The 20,588-nt window shown below is 41.8% G+C and overlaps 3 protein-coding genes and 1 pseudogene across 4 annotated transcripts; all 4 read left to right on the forward strand.

The window, feature by feature from the left end:
- Positions 1–3,326: 3,326 nt before the first annotated feature.
- Positions 3,327–7,145, forward strand: LOC133908555 (uncharacterized). 2 transcript variants are annotated; one of them, XM_062350631.1, is made up of 4 exons: positions 3,327–3,590; positions 3,875–4,476; positions 4,562–4,669; positions 6,753–7,145. In XM_062350631.1, the coding sequence occupies exons 1-3, from the start codon at positions 3,413–3,415 to the stop codon at positions 4,661–4,663; spliced, it is 882 nt and encodes a 293-aa protein (XP_062206615.1). In that variant the 5' UTR covers positions 3,327–3,412; the 3' UTR covers positions 4,664–4,669; positions 6,753–7,145. The 2 variants fall into 2 exon arrangements, with proteins under 2 accessions (XP_062206615.1, XP_062206614.1); XM_062350630.1 differs by having other exon boundaries at positions 4,562–4,668; positions 6,746–7,145.
- Positions 4,858–12,724, forward strand: LOC133906198 (ribonuclease III domain-containing protein RNC1, chloroplastic-like; annotated as a pseudogene).
- Positions 12,725–13,828: 1,104 nt separating this feature from the next.
- On the forward strand, positions 13,829–14,296 carry LOC133906207 (uncharacterized). Its single transcript, XM_062348032.1, has one exon. It carries the CDS (start codon positions 13,829–13,831, stop codon positions 14,294–14,296), a length of 468 nt encoding a protein of 155 aa, XP_062204016.1.
- Positions 14,297–17,524: 3,228 nt separating this feature from the next.
- LOC133908556 (bidirectional sugar transporter SWEET2b) lies at positions 17,525–19,219 on the forward strand. The gene is made up of 6 exons (XM_062350632.1): positions 17,525–17,679; positions 17,781–17,817; positions 17,926–18,145; positions 18,345–18,503; positions 18,607–18,726; positions 18,833–19,219. The coding sequence occupies exons 1-6, from the start codon at positions 17,634–17,636 to the stop codon at positions 18,938–18,940; spliced, it is 690 nt and encodes a 229-aa protein (XP_062206616.1). The 5' UTR covers positions 17,525–17,633; the 3' UTR covers positions 18,941–19,219.
- The last annotated feature ends 1,369 nt before the right edge of the window (positions 19,220–20,588 follow it).

Raw genomic sequence — 20,588 nt, forward strand, 5'->3', positions numbered from 1 at the left:
CTAGAGCGATGGAAAAAGAGAGAGAGGGGGGGGGGGAACGGACTGGAGAGAGAGGCAGGAAAACAACCGAGGAAGAAGAAAGCCAGTTAATGTTTGATATTGCGTGTACTAGTGTGTTCATTTTTCTTATTTGTATTCTCGAATTTTTCTGGTGGCTTAAGAGTAGTCTAAAAATTCTATAAAACAGGGACTAAAAAAATTTGTATAGGGGCGTTTCAGATTTTTGATATGCACAAACAGCAATCTAACTCACTCAGAATTCAGGTTACCAAACAGCTCTCAGATTTTAAACCTTTAGCTTTCCATAATCCAACTTTCACCTATTCAAAATCTAAAAACTACTTTTCAAAATTCACAACTGAAATAAACAGACCCTTACTGTATCACTCCCACGGGAGACCACCAGTGTGTTCGAGTGGACTGTTCACTGCACAGCTAGAGCATGCTCTGCTACTGTTTCATACGGTTGTGGCATGAGGGAGGGTGTAGAGAATCGGGGATCGGGGTAAGGCGTAGAGAATCAGGGTCGAGGTCCAATGGGTGCCAAGCGGGGACGCCACGCCGTGCAGTGAAGTAACATGAACTCTCTGCATGCCGGGTGCCTCTATGCACGGGGGCAGTAAGACCATCTCCAACCATATTCTCTTCATTTCGTTCTCTTCCTGATTTCCCTCCTCATTCCCATTCCTTTTATTTTCTTTTATCTCCAACAGCTTCTCTTCAAAGGAATTCGTGAAGGGAAAGGAGAGAGAATCCCATCCTGAAGAGAATGACCTTGGGAATTCTTTCGTGACGGGAACCGTAAAGGAAAACCGTTGAAACGCTGAAGGGAACGAAAATCCCCTCGTGAAGTAATTTTGGGCCCTCACGGAAAACGGTTAGAGATGATCTAACCTCCGGTGTCCACTCCAACGCATCCCACAAACAAAAATACGAAACTGCTATGCCAACACGAGTTGAAGAGCTACCAATCGTCTTTCGCAAACGTAAGATCGCTGGTTCCCGTTTTGGTGTTTGTTGTTCTCTTATTCTTCTTCTTCTTTGATGAAAGAAGAAGAAGGGCTTACAGTAGCCAGTTAAGCTACAGTAACATGTAAATTCCAACCTGTCATTCATCGTGATCACATGATATTTTTCTTCTAGTGTGTTTATTTTGTTTGTCCACATCTTCTATTTAGTCCATATACAGTTCACACTTTTAGTACAACTCATCGCCAGTAAGAATTCAGTTCAGTGTGAATGGGGTCAAAATCTCATGTTCACACCAGAATGCCCTTGAGATCACCTATTTCAAATTTATATAGTTCATTTAGGTTCTGAACAACCTCTCGAAGGCCTACCGGTGTATAACATTTTTCTTTTTTTTATTATTCCTGCTAATAAGATGTCAAACTCTTCTTCAAGAATATGGAGTTTCTAATATTTACGTAAAACATGGTAAATAACATAAGGAGTCTCATAATTTCACAAAAATCATAGGTCCAAGAGTTAATTTAACATAATGTAAAAAGAGAGTAAATGACTAATATTTATAAGTTTCTAAATCAACATTACTTGGCACAATTTTCTACCAAAAAGAGTGCAAAAAAGAACATCACCTCCTGTTCCAGTAAAATCCATGCTCCGGGTAAACCTAACAAATTTGGGCCAATCCCCCTCCCTCCACAACAAAACAAATCCGCTTCCCTGTTCCTCTCGGGGAAAATTGACTATATATCTTGAAGTTGATTAATATTTGATAAAATGTCCAAATTTAATGAACCTTTGATTATATGTCTAAAGTTATTTGTATAGTTTGATATATATCTACAGGGTCGTTTTTACAAATAGATTGCAAATAACTCTATAAATAGATGAGTTTACTCTTCACAGACAAATATCTCAATTTATGTTCGTTTGGCAGCATTAGCATGAATGCATCGGTCGAGCTGGCGCTAGCTAGCTGCGTGACTGCGTCTGCCTCCTCTCGTATCCTCTGCTCTGCTCTCGTGCTAGTATTAGCATGCAGCAGTGCGCCGTTGCAGGCCTGTTCGTCTGTCTCTCCGTTCAGTTCATGCTCTGCTCTGATCCCTGCTCGGCCAATAGGCACTACCTCTCTTTACTCTTTTTTTGGGTTCATTTCTGATTGCCAATATATGGATGGAATGTTGCACAAAATGCTCAAGTGCAGCTCTGATGGACGAACTCACATGATGAAACTCACAGTATGGTATTGCTTCATCCTCTGCAGAGATACAACTACCATATGTCTAGCTCATCATACATGCAGAAAATCAAACATCAGTATTGCAATTACACTGGAAAGTACTAGCTCATCATAAGAAAAGTACTAAGCAAATGACAATCAGACATAAGTATTGCAATTGACGAAATGACTCCATCTAGATCAAAGATGGTAGCGTTTTCTCTTCTTCAGAGTCAACTTTTTTGGAAGGTCTTGCCTTTTACTTTGCAAGAGACTTGGCTGGAGTCTTGGAAGAGGACATGGTAGTTTGAGACCTTGTAACAGGTCTAGGACTAGATGGAATGGCATTCCTTAGAGTCTCGGCAAGTGACATGGTAGTTTGAGACCTTGTGACAAGGTTCAGGACTAGATGGAGTGACATACCTTGGATTGAAAAAAGAAAGATGATATCACAAGACTGCATATGAAAAAATTGCAAATAAGATAGCAAGCAAGGTCTTTACCTCATTATGACAGGTCTAGGACTAGATAGAGTTACTTGCTTGGTGTCTCAATAGTTGTGGAGTTGCTTGCAGCTTTTCATGAAGCAGCATTTCTCCTACTTTTCCTATCACAATAAGCACATATAAATTTGCATAAGTGCAATTTCAGAACACACACATCTGCATAAGTTGAATACATAAAGTATTTGTACATTTTCTTTATCCCATTGTATGGACATCCGGCTTCCCTATGTCCTACCCAATGTTATTTTTTGCATTTGTTCTTGGCCCCATCTTAACTTTTTTCCCTCAACCCCCCCTCAAGGGCACCCCTTATCACTAGTTTCCTACATTTTTCTGCACCCTTTTTGGCAGTGGTGCATGCACAACAAACACTTGATCCACTATAGGCCACTGAATTTTGTCTATCTCCCCTTCATATGCTTCTCTGAATTCTTATAACGACCGCTCCCTACAGGAAAGAGTCGAATGGGTAGGGCAGCAGGCAGCAAAAAGTCATTTTATGTACATGAATCTAGTTACAATATTAAAACAAAATTTTATTATAAATTAATCTCTGTAGAATATATAATAAAAAATCATCAACTTTAAACATTTTATAAAAAACTCATCAACTACGGACCATATAGTCAATTTTCCCTTCCTCTCGCCCCTCCCTCCTCCCCCTCCCATCTCTCCCCCGCTCCTCCGCCGCCCCCTCACCCCCCACGAATCCCTTTCCGCCATGCCGAAGGGCGCCAAGAAGCGCGCCAAGCTCAAGAAGAAGCAGCAGCAGGCCCACCACGACGATGGCGGCAACGACCACCACAACGGCAACGGCAGCGGCAGCGGCAGCGACAACAACACCTCGAGCCGCCGCGACGCTGACCACCACCTCCGGATCCCACCGAACGTCCATCAAGGTACGAATGGCACCTAACCCTCCTCCCCCCCTCTTTAACCTGGGGCAGATCCGCGCGGCCGCTTTCGGCACCAGCGTGGGGGGAATCGCCTTTTCGTGTGCGGCGAGGGTGTCATTCGCTGGCGCCGCGGCCACCCCCTTCGCCCCCCCCCCCCCCACACACACACACAAACCACTCCCACCGGCTTCTGCTTTACGGGCTGTTCGCCCTTTTCCTTGCTCCCTTTCTCGCGCTATATGTACGATGGATGCGTGTGGTTTCTGAGGCTGTGTTTGTGGGCGCAGTGGATGTGAACGAGGACTCGATGGAGAGCTCCGAGGAGATGGTGACGCCCAGGGCCGCCGCGTCGGAGGCGGACGAGGAGGAGAGGAAGGCCGCGTCCGAGTTGCACGTGGAGCGCGCCGTCGAGGTGGTCCAGGCGGACGTCGCGGGGGCGGGTGATGCCGGGGAGGAGGTCATGGTGGACGCGTTGCCGCCCGAAGCCGGTGAGCAGGCTCATCAGGGTAAGGTGGATGCGGAGGTGGAGGTGCATGCTGTGGTCCAGGAACCGGAGGTGAAGGATGTGGTGGTGGCCAAGGCACCCACGGCGCAGGAAGCGGAGGTGGCCGAGGCACCTGCGGTGCAGGAACTGGAGGTGACGAGGGTGGCCAAGGTGCATCCTGTGCATGAACCAGAACCAAAGGTTGATGAGATGGTGGTGGTCGGGGAGACGCCTGTCGCACCTGTGGTGCACGAACCGGAGGTGAAGGGTGACGGTGTCACAGTCGTGGAGACGGTTTCGACACCTCTGGTGCAGGAACCAGAGACGAAAGGTGGCAATGTGGTGGTCAAGGACTCCGCTGAGGTGTCGTGGTCTCGGGAGGCTGTTGACGTCCATACTACAGAGGTAGATAATGTTTGATTGAAGTTCTATTCCTTCCCCACGCCTTGAAGCTATGAGTTCTGATTGGGAGGGGTTATGTTTGTTGCAGGTGGTGCGTGGACCTGCAGTGGCAGTGGCCACTTCGGGGCAGCGGGCAACATGGTGGAATTGCTGCGGGCTTTTTGATGGATTTGCTGGTTCAGAGAAATAGATGAAGGTGAGATGGTTTTATGTCTCATGATATTGCTTTGGTGACTCAGAATGGCATTCAATTCTTAATGAAAGTGGTATTTGGGAATATGGTGCTGACTTTTATTGCTTCAGCATTTGAAACATGAGATGCATATTTTTATGCCCCGTACATAGCATGACAGGTGATATAATTGTGATTTCAGTTAGACAGCAATGCTTAAGTTTGATGAAAATACAATTCAGCTTGCAGTTTCTAGGAAATCTGTAAAATTGCTTAAAATTTTGGATTTCGGGGTACTTAGCAATTTTTATCACGGTGAACCTTTGAATCATGAGGTGCATTTTTGTATTCCCTGCACATGGTTTAACATGCGACTTGTGAGATTCTTATCATTTCTGTTAGATGTAATTTGAGAATATCTCAATGAAAGAATTTCTACTTAACTTGTGTGACTGTTGCTTATAAATTTTATTCTCCAAATCTTGACTTTTAACAATTGTGCCTCCATTCGTAGGATTAATACCAGTGCATTTGACTTTTATCACCAGAAACATTCACAATTGATGTTGTTCTGCAGCGAAGTTATTATGTACATCTATGCATTATAGCTCTGTAATTCCGTTCTTAACTTCATTGGCTGAGTTTTGAATGGAGAGCATACTTGACCCAGTTAGAGCAGTGTCTAGAAAGCTCATTGAACAAATTGTCCAAGGTGAAGATAATGTAAAGCTGATTGGACCACATTAGAGAATGTAGTTAGACAATCATCAATTAATCTATGAAAGTTGCATGTTTTTTAATCTATCAAACAATGCCTTTGTGATTGTGGGTTTATCAATAGACTTGTTTCGTAAGCATTCTTGCAATCATTGGACACTTTTAAGGGAGTAACATCCCTCGTTATCGATTCTGAGTATATTTTCAGTGGTTCCCTTTCCTTGAAAAAGTTGAAACTAGACTTTCATTGGCATGGCAAGGTTTCTATATGAATGGATGCGTCATATCTTGTGAGATGGATGTTTTTGTTTTGACTCTTGTAAATATATGGTAATGAGCTTCATATCATTAATTACTTCTGAAATGAGTTTGGTGCTGGTAGAAGTTATCTGGAAGATGACACTTAATTTGGATTGTATCATGTATTTGAATTGAGAGACCAAATCGTATGTTCTATGTATGTCAGTAGTGATTTTTTTGACAAAGAATAATGCTTGCTATATTCAGTTCATGAACGGTTGCAATGCTGATAAACTGCCCTGGAAAGGAAATTATAAATTATGGTGTAGCATGAGAACATTATTGACAAGTGACAACAGCGATTATAAAAAGTTGAGAACACACCATTTATTTGACTTGAGTGCGATATCCATGTTCTGTATATGATGCACCAAATTGACATCTTACTAGTGAATAGTCACATTATGTATTTGAAAATGAGTTCCCAAGTTTTATATGTTTCTTTGACTTGTTTATTTTTCCTTTAATTTAGTAGAACAGACTTGTGAATCCCCTAATAGCTGGAGATGACCTCTTTTACGTACTATATTTAGCTGGCAGCATAATATTGCATCCAGGACGGTGGCAGTTCTACTTTAGACTTAATGTAAAAGAGTACTTACCAGACTACTTTTGGGTACTATGATGGCATCTGCTACATGATGACTGATTACGGCAATTGTGGTACCCATAAATTGTAATGAGGATTGTTGGATGATTCCATCCGAGGCCTGTACTTGCAACCTATTAGTCTGTCCATGTTGCATTTTATATATTTATTATATTAAGTAATGTTTGGAATGCACAGAAATACGCTCAATAAACTGATCAAATTAGTATTATATCAATGTGGACTTGAACAACAATTCATTGAAAAAGAATACTGCCAATCTTGGACAAATATGGTTCCTCATTTCAGCTGCTATGTTTGAAGCAGCTCTGCTGTTTATTACACAGTATAAACTAATTCAATAATGGATACTGGTGTTTAAGAGTAGACATTTATTTCTGACTTATGAGAATAAGACGTAAAGATTTGTTTTTCCTTTCTGTGATACTAGTAGTATCTTAGTATTTGCTTTAACATTCTCTTATTTTCTCCCGGATACAGGGTTGGAACTTGGAAGTCAAGAAGACAGAAGATGCGATGTTCAGTTCAGAGCTGATGGGCATTTGTAACTAAACTGGTAGAATTATCAGATGAATGATGAAGCTGAAGTATTTTGAATAACATCGAGCTGATGTTTGTCCGTGGCCTGTGTTTCTCCGTTTGTGCAAAGTTACACCCTCGTGGTTGTGGTTAATATTCTTGATTTCCTTGTTACTCCGAATACCTGCCGCCTTGTCTAGTGTCATCTAGGTCCTGTTTCTGTAGCATAAACGTTGAAGTGAGTGGACAGTAAAGAAATTTTATTCTTTCTGCTTTTGTACTTATTTTTGGGGGTGTCATCAGCTATGTCCCTTTCTCATGGTTCACGTTATAAGGAGTATATTGTTCAAACAATTTGCGATGTTCTTTGCAGCCTTAGCTTGAGATAGTTCACAGCATCTCAGGCAGATTTGCTCATAATTTGAAGAAAAGAAAACCTGAGATGCCCAGCAGAGCATTGATCGAGTCGGGACCGCTCGCTTGGAAACTGAGCTCAACTGCTTCTGTATTGTGTCAAAGTGTGGGTCGTTCCCTTTGGCTCTGCCTGTCTTCACATGGTGCTTGCTGTGAGTTTCAACTGGAACATGCTTACCTCTTTTAATGAACAAGGAACGGAACGGAAAGGATTCGGTAGCGAAATACAGTATTGTCTTTCAAAAGCCTGGGACAAATTTGATGTTGAAGCTGTTTGAGAGATGGTAAATGGCCACAGTTTACAAAAGGTAGACTAATAATGGCGTTAATTTTGGATACAAATTTGCATGGTGCGGAAGCTCTGCCCAATGTTTGGTAATCTCGAATTAAAATTTCGTGAACGAGTATGAGCTAGGGCTTGTTTGAAATACAGTATTCTACAGTGATTTTCTAGCGCAAGCTCTACAAAGAAAATAACTCTATAGGAAAGTGAATCAGAAAAAAGTAGTTTTGCAAACTGCCGTTTGACATAACTATTATTGATTCTACTCTAAAAGCTGATTTAAGAGCTCTGTCAAATAAATTCTTAATTTACCGAAAGCTTTTACTAATAGGTAAACGTTTGTACTAGCTAGTTCTACCCTGTCACATTTGGTCTTTCCAGGTTTTATTGGTATTTTTTTAGCCTCAACACTAGGGTACAAGTTATCTCTACTACTTAAAAAGTACGTATTGCTTTCTTTCCGTGTTCTACCTTTTCACGTCCTGCCCACATCCTGATAGGTGGGCCCTCCACACTCTTGATCCTGTGTCCTTGCTCCCAGCCCTAGTAGCCGCCATCTCCCTGGCCTCCTCCCGCCATCGCCTCCGGATCCCCCCTCATTGCTCCTCTCCACACCCAATCTTCGTACGTCACATCCAGATCCCCCTTGCCGCTCCGCTTTGCACTCACCCCTCATCTCTTCCCTCCTTTCCCCGACCTCTTCCCGCTCCACGCCTCCCGCCGCTTCGCGCTTCGCTCCCGCACGCGCCTTTGGGAGCCTGTCGATGCACTATGCCCGCTCACCGCCTGAAAGGACAATGATGTCACCTAGAGAGGGTGAATAGGCATTTTTACAAAAATTCATCACCTTTTACCATTGACCTAAACTTGCAGTGAAAAATAAACTAACGAATTTTTCACAAGTGAAAATCCTAGATATGCTAGGCTCAATTAGTGCCTAGGGTGATCTTCGTCCATAAATAAATGTAGAAGTTACAATCCTAGGGTGATAAAAATTATTTAATTCTAACAAAAGATATGTAAGAAAACTCTAGTTGAAAATTCGAAAAACATTGTTCACAATAGTCTCCGGGTTGACCCAGATACTCTGGGTTCAGAACTGATTGTACAGTATCCAGAGTATCCGAGTTAAATCCGGAACCTCAATAGTCTTCGGGTTGACCCAGGTACTCCTGGTTACCAGAAAATAAGCTCGAAAATGAAATTAAACAACGCTTAAAGAGTTCTAGCTTAAACCAAATGAAGTCGTATGTTCCAAGTAATGATTCTAAGTAGATTCACAGAGAACCTACAATCAAATACACATGAACAGGTAGATCGAGCAAAATACACAAATATTAAGTAAGAACACAAGATCATGAAAACAAGAGAGGAGACACACGATTTATTTCCCAAACTTCGGACACCTCCTCTAGAGGTTCCTATGTCTCCGTTGAGGGGCTCGGTCACACTTGAACTTGACTTCCACTCCTGATTTCTTCCCTTGTGAAGGCAAAATTGAAGCTTTCACAAACTTCCCACGGTACACCATAACCTTGGGTGTTCACTGGCGACGCCTAACCTCCTAGGAGCTTCAAACTCCAATAGTAACAAACACTTCGTGAACTTCTTGCTGATGAACTCAAGTGCTCAATAATAGATTTTTAGCTCACTTGCACTTAATTTTTCAATCTCTCAACCTAACTCACTTTTTTTTTTATCAAATCTCTCACTAAAATGGAGTGAGGAGGAGTTCTTTTGGCTCTAAAGATGTTCTTTTTCATTCTCTTGTAGTAGCAACAAAGAATGGGGTGAGAGGATATATATACCCAACTTCCAAAAACTAGGCGTTACACACCTTTTTGTACTTACCCGGAGTATTCGGGTCAACCTGGAGTCTCCGGGTTGGCACTAGAACGCGTAACTGAGAGCCCTGGCTGGAGTACAACTCGGAGGGTCTGAAACCCGGAGTATCTGGGTAAAACACTTAGGCCTTAATAGACCACTCGACTCGGAACCTCACCCGGAGACTCTGGAGAACCCGGAGTATCCGAGTTCAGCACAGCTGGTCCTCTAAAAAACGACGATAACTTTTGATCCCAAAGTTCGATTTCAACGATTTTGGACTCTATGGAAAGATTATTTAGAGGGCTACACATCCCAACTTAATTCATGCCTCATACACATTGGATAAAATTAGGAACACTCCAAAACCGGATTCGGACACTTCCACACTTTCTGCATCGAGCTCCTTAAGCTAACTCTCACTTTGGGTTGGTTAGAAAACTCTTGAGCACCGAGACACGACAAATTACTCACGTTGCATCTCTCTTAATAGTGCGACACACCTATACTCAATTTCAAAGATAAAACATGTTTGAATCACATTGAGCTTTTGAATATCTTCAAGTGCCGTTTCTTTCCTTCAAACTTAGAGGGTTATCAGCTTTTATATCATCGTCACTCCATCTCTTCTTGATTCTTCATATGATTGATGTGAATCATCGGTAGCTTCACACGACCTCGCACGGTATAGGCGCAAAGCCTTCGCTCGCTCTTCACCACCATCTTGGTCCTTCAGCGCTAAGCCATTTGCTTGCTCTTCACCACGAGATGGTCCATCACAGCTGAGTCTTGCTTGTCCTTCACCGTCTTGCCATAGAAAACCATTTTGTATTCGACATCTTCAATAAATTCACTTTATCATAGATAGAGTCCAATCTTGTTTTTCACTCTTGGCATATAGAATATCTTAATTCAACTCATACCTTCTTATGGATCCTAACCTCAACCCACTCTCAAGCACAAAGCACATGGGTTAGTCCATAAAACTCAATTGACAACTTTTATACCTTAAGTTACTTGATGTCCACAAGTATTTATTAGCCTTCATGCATATTGCCAATCTTATTGAGCTTCTCCTTCTCCTCATGAGTATCACCTAGCATCACTAAGAGCTCATTCATCTTGATGCACTTTCAATTTCCCCATTTACCTAGAGCTCATGCATATCTTAACCTACTAACAATTCTCAATGAGCTACATGCATCACCTATGGAACAACCTACTAACAATTCTCAACAATATTGTTAGTCCATAGGTATTATCATTAATTAACAAAACCACACATAAGGGCTAGATGCACTTTCATTGCCGACCTTCTCACGCTCCGCGCCTCTAGATCCCCCCACACCGCTCCCCTCCGCGCTCGCCTCTCGCCCCTCATATCCTCCCTTCGCTCCACGCTCACCTCCACCACCACGGTCTCCACACTCATCACCGTCGGCGAGGGCCGTTTCTTCTCCAACGGCCTCAATATCGGGAGGGTCGGGGATATCCCACACGCGCCTCTGGGAGCTCGTTGATGTACTCTCTCCATCTCGTGCCGCCATGTCCAAGTTCGCATCCTCGCTGTCGCAACCGACCACACCTCTCTACTGCTGTCGACCTCCCCTCCAGAGCTGGAGAATAGTCCGAGTCGCATCCTTCGAGAGCTCGCGTAGCATAAGAAGGTTGTCTCCCCCAGGAAGAAGCACCTGCCATGACGCTTCATCCTCAAGCCGCCACTCTATGACGAGCACCTCACCCAGCGGTTCCTCAGCAGCCCGCAACTATCCATGAAGGCGCTTCCGCTCCTCTCCTCTTGCCTCCCCTCCGCGCCACTCTCCGTCACTGATAGGACCTAGATGGACGAGTACCTTCTCGTTGCCAAGCAGGCGCTCGGGTTCCTACTCGAGCCCTCAGAGACGCTCGATGAAAGGGGATGACTACCCTACGCGCAACTTCGAGGTGCTTCTCTACCTCACATTCCAACACCTGGACCCCTCCTGCGAGTGCGTGCGGACACGACACATCCGCAATGGCTACTCCAAGCTTTGGTTCCTGGGCCAGTACCTGCTAGAGCTCGCCTTCTACGAGTTCTTCTTCCAGAGGTATCCCATGAAGTCACATGGGCTGATGAGGGAGCATGTGTTCGCTCTTACTCGGAAGAAGGTGCTTCCCAAATGGATCAAGGCGACCAGCCTGCACAATTTTGGTGTTTCCTTATGATGATTTGGATAAGATGATACGCAAGGACAGGGAGCTGCCGTCCAAGTGAGTGTTCATGTTCTTATCCATTTACTGAAAGTGTGCGTTCCTTTCTTATAATGAAAATGTTCAATTAGAAGTGTAGAGATGGAACCTTGTTTCTGATGATAAATTATGATAATTTGAGTAGTTAGTGGTGGGTTTGTGCAAAATGAAGCAACCGCATCTTTCCTGAATATTTGCATTCAATTAACAGGACATAACATGGTTAGGTTGTTAGATATCCTGACTGCTTTATGTCGACGGCGATATAGGGCTTGTTAACCTTGTTGGCACATTGGTAGTCGACTTTTTAAATATATTTGGTTAGATTTAAGCATGATAATATTAACATGGGATATGAAAAGGATCAGTTCTTTTTTTCTTTGTGTCACTGTATGATTCAATGTTACATGTTGAATGTTTTGTAGCCTTTGTTGCCGATTTGTCTCCATATATGCCTAAATGTTACAATATTTCATCCCTTTATGTTGTATTGCTTTGTACCTTTTTGATATGCTAATCCATTGTGGGAAACTTAGTAGCATGAGAATATGGAGTACATAACCGTATCTTCACACCTTCATGCTGCTACCGTGTGTTGTGGATGACATTCTTTCCGAATTTCTTATTTCTTATAGCAATGTGTGTTGCTAAATGGTGTACATATCTGGTAAACTTTCAGTAAAATATCTATATGTGTCTTAGGGCTGTATTCTGGGCATTGTTTGGAGCTATATATTTGTGCTTTGGAATGCTTGACGTGTATTGAGTCCTTTTTGAGGCATTTGGGATGGACCCTGACGATGAGAGCTGTCTGCCAAAATTGCGACACCAACTAGAGGATGTTGATTATGTTTTAGTGTAGTTTGAAAAGAGGAAACTCACATGGCAGGATGTTGCTGCCTACAGGGTAACGACTCTTACTATTGTTTTCCCTATATCTTCACTCTTTGCTTCTTTCTTATCTTGTTACATCTCACACAACCACCTCCAGATGTTCTTTTCACTCATCCTAGGGCTTTTTTGAGCTTGTGTGCCACCAGACATGCATCGTTTCAGAGGAAATATTTGGGATTTTTACAATAGACCTCAGGTCATGGACACCCTAGGATATCCCTTGCCCATGAATGACAGAATTATAGAAATCACAGAAGCAAGGAATATAGAGCTTGGACTTGGTCTTTAGGTAATTCAACATCCCCATACCAATTTGTCTTCCCTTGTGTTATTTCTTTTAAAAGTTTCTTTGACTATCTGCAAATCATGTTTTAGGCATATTACATGTTCACAGCCTTTTGAAATTCTTTGTTTCTTGTAGAACCTTTCATCTATACTACTTAAAAAGCACGAAGTGCATCCTATTTCCGTTGATTGCCTACATTGATGTAAGCAATAGCTTTTGCATATGCAATTTTTTTGTTTCTGTTATAACGCATGGGCACTCAACTAGTAGTATCTAAACTCACACCACACCTACACATTCACATCCACACACATCTTAGATATATAACATATACACACACCTATTGAAAAGATCAACAAAGCCTCCGACTCTGCAAGCGATGGATACATTCTGTTCCCCTTTGGTCCAAGGGTGCTTGAGACGAATTGGAAGAAACTAGTAACCTGGGTTAAACCCGAACGTAAGTACGAGGTCGGGAGTTCAGACCAAGGCCGTCCATTGGCATGTGCAGGGTGGGCGACCGCACAAGGCCTCCAAAAATTAGGGGGCCCTAATCTAGTTTTAGTATTAACTATATATACTTAATTAGCATCAAATTAGAAGGCCCAACAAAGAGAAAAAAAATGAAAAAGGCCCATAATGGCACCCGTAGGCCTGCTAAGTGAGACATCCACCATCGTGAGCTCGTGACCATCATGTGAACTCCCAATGACTCGACCAAATCGCAGCAACTCCCGCATCCCTGATCGGCTGATCGCTTTGTCTTCTCCTGTTCTCCATCGACTGCCGACTAGTAGTCTCGTAGGTCCACCAGGTGCGCCAAGTTGCAGGCTCATAGCCAGCCAACTGCTAGTTGCAACTCCCAATCCCCAAAGTCTCGATCGCACATCGCAACAATTCCTGACTCCTGAACTCCTTACTCTAGATCACAATAGCCAAAAAGCCAACAACTCAAGGTAGAAGGTACAACCCCTGTCCATCATTCCACATCTAGGTTATTTCTTTCCTTCTCTAATCTCTAGCTACATCTAAAATTCATGTTATAAATAGGAAGGCTTTTGTTCTTCATCAATCCTCATCATGTCTTCTAGTTCTAGAATAGCAGGTATGATTCTGGTTATGAAGCGTAAGAAGAAACAAAGATTGGAAGCAGCAACTCAAACTCAAAAGGATCCTCTTGATAGATTTGTTGTGAAAGAATCTCAATTTACTTTTGAAAATCAAATCCCTGATGGTAATGTTGACGAGGGTCATGGTGATGATGATAACAACACAGTAGAAGTTGAGGTGTGCACTACAGAAATTGATCATGGTGATGATGCCAATAATACCGATGAAGTTAGTGGCCATGCTGATGGACTTCATGCTAGTTTGGATGGATCACCAAATACTGGAAGTAACAATGACATCAATAATTCTTTTCAGCATAATATAGTTGATCCAAGATATTGGGATGCATTTGATCCTAAAATAGTTGATATTTTGGTGCAAAAGGGTCCTAAAAGTGACTTGTATATTCAGAAAGATCCTAAAGATAGATTCTCTAGAAGGTTTTCTGCAATATCTTACACTTGAGTTCTCTCAAATGGAGAAACTTTTGACAGAGAATGGCTTGTATATTGCAAAGATCTTGATAGAGTATTTTATTTTTATTGCAAATTATTGAGAAGGGCATGGAAAATGTCAGTTAGCAAATGAGGGCTTCAATGACTGGAATCATCTTGGCACTAGACTTAAAGAGTACGAAACTACTGCAGAACATATTTTGAATATGACTACTTGATATGACTTGCGCCTCAGGTTGCAAAAGAATCAAACAATTAATAAAGTTGCTCAGCGGGAACTTCAAAAAGAAAGGGAGCATTGGAGAAAAGTCTTGTTCAGAATTATCTTGATTGTAAATTTTTTGCAGAACATAATCTAGCATTTAGTGACACTAATAGCAGGTTGTACCAAGACAACAATGACAATTTCTTAGGAATTGTTCAAATGATGGCTGAATTTGATCCACTTATCCAATAGCATGTTCAACGCACCACGAATGATGAAATTCATATTCATTATATTGGTCATGCCATCCAGAATGAGTTAATAAATTTGCTTGCTGCTACAATCAGGTATGAAATCATTAGAAAGGTAAAAGAAGCAAAGTACTTCTCAGTTATACTTGATTGTACTCATGATGCAAGCTACTAAGAATAGATGTTTTTGATCATAAGGTATGTTGACGCGTCTTCAGATTCTGTTTGCATTGAATCATTTTTAAGTTTTGCGGATGTAAACGATACAACTAGGCAAGGATTGTTTGATGTTCTACAAAATGAATTGAAGAATCTTGACCTGGATGTAGATGATGTGAGAGGACAAGGATGTGATAATGGGTCAAATATGAAAGGAAAACATCAAGGGGCACAAAAGAAACTTTTGGATATAAATTCTATAGCTTTTTATTCAGCTTGTGGTTGTCATAGTCTGAATTTAACACTATGTGATATGGCAAAGTCTTGTGGTAAAGCAAAAGATTTTTTTGGAGTTATACAACGTATTGATACAATATTTGCTAATTCTACTAAAAAATGTTACACTTTGAAAGAGAACATAACAGGATTGACTCTGAAGTCATTGCCATCTACTCGTTAGGAAAGTCGTGTTGATAGTGCTAAAGTTATAAGATTTCAGATTCAGAAATAAGGGAGGCTTTACTACTTGTGGTTGAAAGTGATAATGATCCAAATACAAGTAGTGAAGCTAAATCCTTGGCGGATAATGAACTTGTGGCTTCAAATTTTTAGTACAACTAGTCATCTGGTATGAAATATTATCTGCTATTAATTTGGTCAGTAAGCAGCTACAAGCAAAGGATATGCTTATTGATATTGCAATCGAGAAAGTACAGGGGCTGATTTCCTTTTTTAAGTAAGTATAGAGAAACTGACTTTTCAAATGCAATGAAAGCTGCAAAAAAAAAAATTGCACTTAAGATGGATATTGATCTAGAATTCTACACCAAGCGTAAAATTAAAAGAAAAGGACAATTTGACAAGAGCATCGATGATACATCTATTGCTACACAATCTGTAGAGGAGTCATTCACGATCAATTATTTTATACATGTTATTGATCAAGCTATAGCTTAACTTACTAGCAGATTTGAATAATACCAGAGGTACTAAAATACTTTTGGTTTCTTGTTTACTTCAGATAGGCTATGCTTCTTAGATGATAAAAGTTTGTTTTATTTTCCTATTCATTTTGAGGCAGCACTGAAGAGTTGAGAACATTGATAGAAAAGAATTGTGTGTGGAGTTAAAATTCATCCATAAGTTTATCATTAACGATTCTATTTGCCCTCTTGATATCCTGAAGCATTTGAAAGAGCTAGGCTGTTTCTCTAATGTCATTATTACATACAAAATTGTGTTAACTATTTCCAGGACTGTTGCATTGGAAATGAGCTTTTCTAAACTCAAGTTGTTCAAGTCCTACTTACGTTCAACTATGCCACAAGAAAAATTTAATAGATTCGCGATAATAGCACTTAAAAATAATGTCTTGGAGAAGATTAATTATGAAAATATAATATAATATTTTATTTTCAAGAAATACCAAAAAGATTATGCTTTTCAGTAGAATATGAGATCAGTTTATTACTTAAGTACTATCTTTTCTCTTTTAATATTAATATTTGATATATTCCTAAGTATAGAAAGAACATGATGTTATATAATTAAGTAAAAGTATACTTTAGTTATCTGTATTTTCCAGTTTTAAAGTCTCATTTTGTATTTCACACCGAAACCTCAAATTCCTATATAGGGCCTTATTCAGATTCCCAACTGGCCGCTCGCACACCGAGGAACGAACCACCGAGCTGATACTATCAGCTCGTTCGCTTATCGGGTCTTTTTAAGAGGCTGACACGGCGCATCGCGTCGGCCATAACTATGCGCCTCGCCCTCAACCCTTCGTTTTCCAGAAGCGTTTGTGGCCGTGCAAAGCGATTGGTCGCGCAAGCTAGCTAGATGGCTGGTTGAATCAGCAGGGGCAAGCGGTGGCCACCCAGCCTTCACGGCCGCCAGTTCGTAAAGCGACCTGGCCGGTTGGTGCTCGCTGCATGGCCTGGTACACACACAACCGGTCACCAGAATGGCTGAACGCCAGTCAGGCAAGAGATTCTACTCATCTCTGAAAATGACAGCTGCCAGTACATTTTCCATGTGCAAATCGATTAATTCGCAGTATTTATTTTTTTCCTCGGAGAAAAGTATGCACACTGCCCTTTTGCTAGCCATTCAGTGACTCGCTGTTGTATTTTGAAAAAAAGGAAATGTGTTTCCGACCATGCGATAAAATGAACCAACCCGGTATCCGGACAGGAGAGATTCAATGGATACTAGGTAGGTTTTTTTAAAGTACGAAGATGAGTGATATCATTAGTTTCAGATTAAATTTGAAAAAATAAGAAGATTATCTGCTAATTTTTCTTTTAATTAATTAATTTATTTTATTAATAAAATTGGTGTTATATTTGTAACCGGTAACGAGACAGGAATGATGTAGGAGAGGTGAATAACAAAAATAGATAAATTATTTAAATTTTGAAGTTTTTTATTAGATAAGAGGGGAGTAGAGAAAGGTATGATATATAAATGTTCGTGTTTTAAATAGTAGTGATATTTGTGGTTTATTGGACAGAGAGATATACTATAAATCTCACCGCAAGGACAACGAGGGATATTCGCAGGACCAGTAAGGTTTCCAGTGATTAAATCACAGAGTTAAATCGGTGGTTGTCGTGTTTGTGTCGCTCGCTGCTCACTGACCCGTGCTGGTTCCCGACTTTATAAGAGTCCAAGGTTTTTCGCACGAGGGAGGCTGCGAAAAGGTGAGGACGAAGAAGGGAGGCGCATTCATGAGCTCCCTGTACGATATCTCCTGCTTCGCTGCTGGCCTTGCAGGTAACCATCATGTTCTTCACCTCTCATGCTTACAGAATTCCTTCTTGTTTTCAAGAGAGTAGAGCTTCTGCTAAATTGGCCACTCTTCTCAACCATTGCAGGCAACATCTTCGCACTTGCCCTCTTCCTGTCGCCGGTGTAAGTAACTAACCATACAGATGATTTCTTTCTCTCTTGCGGCCTTTTGATCCGGCTGTTGCTAAGGACGAACTGCTCATGGATGCGTTGCTGTTCTCTTCTTGTCAGGCCGACGTTCAAGAGGGTCCTGAAGGCCAAATCGACGGAGCAGTTCGATGGGCTCCCCTACCTGCTCTCCCTGCTCAACTGCTGCATCTGCCTCTGGTACGGCCTCCCCTGGGTCTCCGATGGCAGGCTCCTTGTCGCCACCGTCAACGGCACCGGGGCGGTGTTCCAGCTCGCCTACATTTCGCTCTTCATCTTCTACGCCGACAGCAGGAGGACACAGGTAGGATTCTTTCTTGCTGCCCTGACCGAGTTTCAGATCAGAAAGAGGCATACACACCTGCGCAGACTGAAGAGCTGTGCTGGCTCTTGCGTGTTAAACGCCAGTGTCATGGACTGTGCAGCCCCGTTTTTCTTCTTCGCTTTTGCAAGAGATAAATGTTTGCATGGATGCTGAGGCCTGTTCTCCATTTCCTCCACAGCTGAAGATCACGGGGCTCCTGGTGCTCGTAGTGTCTGGGTTTGCGCTCATTGCGCATGGGAGCCTGGCCTTCTTCGATCAGCCGGTTCGGCAGCTGTTTGTTGGCGCTGTGAGCATGGCGTCTCTGGTCTCCATGTTTGCTTCCCCGCTGGCCGTCATGGTATGCTTTTCCAAGCTGAGTACCTGATTGATTACTCCTCCAGTGCAATGTAATCAAGAACCGTTTTCTCATCGGTTTCGCGTGCTTCGCCTTTGTTCATCAGGGTTTGGTGATCCGGACCGAGTGCGTGGAGTTCATGCCGTTCTACCTGTCCCTCTCGACGTTCCTGATGAGTGCCTCTTTCGCGATGTATGGGCTTCTGCTGCGTGATTTCTTCATATATGTGAGCATTCAGTCCTCACCTCAATTTTCACTTCCACGAAATTGACGATATCTTTGTGAACTTGGTACACCGAACTTTTTTGATACGTTTTCTTGTGAATTTTCAGTTCCCTAATGGGCTTGGAGTTATCCTTGGAGCAACGCAGTTGGTGCTGTACGCCTACTACAGCAGGAAATGGAAATGCAGCGATTCATCTGCACCGTTGCTCGCCTGATTGAAGCTGAAAATATTCAGTCAGCTAGCGCTGGTTGCGCCGTGGTTTGGGTTCAGGAAAGAGTGGGCTGATGGTGTTTTGAAGGAGAGTAGTCTATTACTTATTTGTAATAGATCCTATGTGTTGTTTTGTCCTAGTCAGTGTGCTGTACAGGGTGGTGGCTTATGTCTAGTTATTTCGCTTCACATATTTATAGTTGAAGCTGTTCTTCAAACAGCATTTTTCTTGCGAGAACAGCATCTATCATATTCATTGGAAAAGAAGAATACTTGCAATTGATTTCGCCGCCTTCTTTCGGGTATATTTCTCTGCAAAATTATTTCTATTGTGAACATTAGGCTCTATTTTTATAGATATTGTTAGGCGTCATGTAGGCCAGACCTGCATGTACCGATACAATCTAAGCACTGCATCATGCTGGTAGTAAAGTTTTGTTCAGTGTCAGTTTGCGATTCTTGTGCTGTGTTGTGTCAACTTGTGTTTCAAAGCTATATATCGTGGGGAAAAAAAGAATCTGTCACCATGTTTGGCAAATCAAATTTTAGTTTAACAAATAATGGCATTCAAGTGTTGACCCACTCCTTTGCTCTCATATATACACACCAGTATTGAACGGAAAGTACAGAAGAACACTAGAATATTTGAAAGTGGTTCTTTTTTTAAGTATAAATTGAACGTGCACACGCATCCACACCCATGCCTACGCATCCACACCCATGCCTACGTGGATGTGTTCTAATACACATCTAACCAGATTGAAGGTCTAACATCACGTAGCATGGACACACGTTTGATCACTCATCCTATTTCTATCCGAAATTTAATTATGAGATAAAGATGAGCACCCTGCTCAGTCTAGGACTCGTACCCACATAGACAGATTGCACCAAAAAATCCTAACCAACTAAGCTATACTAAGTTCTCACAGAAAAATTGTTCTAACAAACTAGATTACGAATGTTCCACTGTTTTTTTACAAGCTGCTCGCTCTTTTCTATTAGATGTTTTTAACATTTGTAGTCTTCAAGTTATCTTGAACTGCTATGGTTCATATTGCGCCTTCCATAATGATGCTCAGCCTTCACCACAACATGCATTTCCATGGAATTTTTAAAAGTCATATTCTGTAATGCATTTATCCCCTTATTCAGGAATCGCCGTTTGAAAATACATAGTATATGTATTTGTCCTTTACTCTGGAATAGAACATGTAGGCTTTTAACGATTTTAAAAAACAAACTTATGCTACCCTACGCACTCATCCGGGAAACCACATTTATCATCTTGTGTACTAGTTTTTTTAATACCATCTTGTGTACTAGTCTTTGACGAACAAACATATGACATTTTTTCTTAGAGACAAACAAATGACCAACGGATGAAACAAATATAAAGGATGGGAAGTGGTGACTAGCGTGCCTGCGTGGCGTGAAGATGCCTGCGAATAGGGGTGGAATTGTGGAAACGAGTCGAGCCGAACGAGCTCGCATAGGGGGAAGCCGAGCCAGGGTTTGAAGCCGGCTCTGCTAGGCTTGTAAGCCAATTGCCAAGGTTTCAGTTTCAACCTTTCAGCAATTCAGCCAAGATTTCAGTCTTTCAGATATCAGACTTTCATGCTTTCAGCAAACTAGCAAAGTGATTTTAATAT

This window comes from Phragmites australis, chromosome 2 (genome assembly GCF_958298935.1).
Source record: "Phragmites australis chromosome 2, lpPhrAust1.1, whole genome shotgun sequence".
In the NCBI taxonomy this organism is placed as follows: domain Eukaryota; kingdom Viridiplantae; phylum Streptophyta; class Magnoliopsida; order Poales; family Poaceae; genus Phragmites; species Phragmites australis.

Excerpts from the sequence above, each read along its gene's own strand:
- LOC133908555 (XM_062350631.1), top strand. The coding sequence starts at position 3,413 with ATGCCGAAGGGCGCCAAGAAGCGCGCCAAGCTCAAGAAGAAGCAGCAG. Across the intron at positions 3,591-3,874 it reads CCCACCGAACGTCCATCAAG|TGGATGTGAACGAGGACTCG; the intron begins GTACGAATGGCA and ends TTGTGGGCGCAG. Across the intron at positions 4,477-4,561 it reads TTGACGTCCATACTACAGAG|GTGGTGCGTGGACCTGCAGT; the intron begins GTAGATAATGTT and ends TGTTTGTTGCAG.
- LOC133906207 (XM_062348032.1), top strand. The coding sequence starts at position 13,829 with ATGATTCTGGTTATGAAGCGTAAGAAGAAACAAAGATTGGAAGCAGCA.
- LOC133908556 (XM_062350632.1), top strand. The coding sequence starts at position 17,634 with ATGAGCTCCCTGTACGATATCTCCTGCTTCGCTGCTGGCCTTGCAG. Across the intron at positions 17,680-17,780 it reads CTTCGCTGCTGGCCTTGCAG|GCAACATCTTCGCACTTGCC; the intron begins GTAACCATCATG and ends CAACCATTGCAG. Across the intron at positions 18,727-18,832 it reads TGCGTGATTTCTTCATATAT|TTCCCTAATGGGCTTGGAGT; the intron begins GTGAGCATTCAG and ends GTGAATTTTCAG.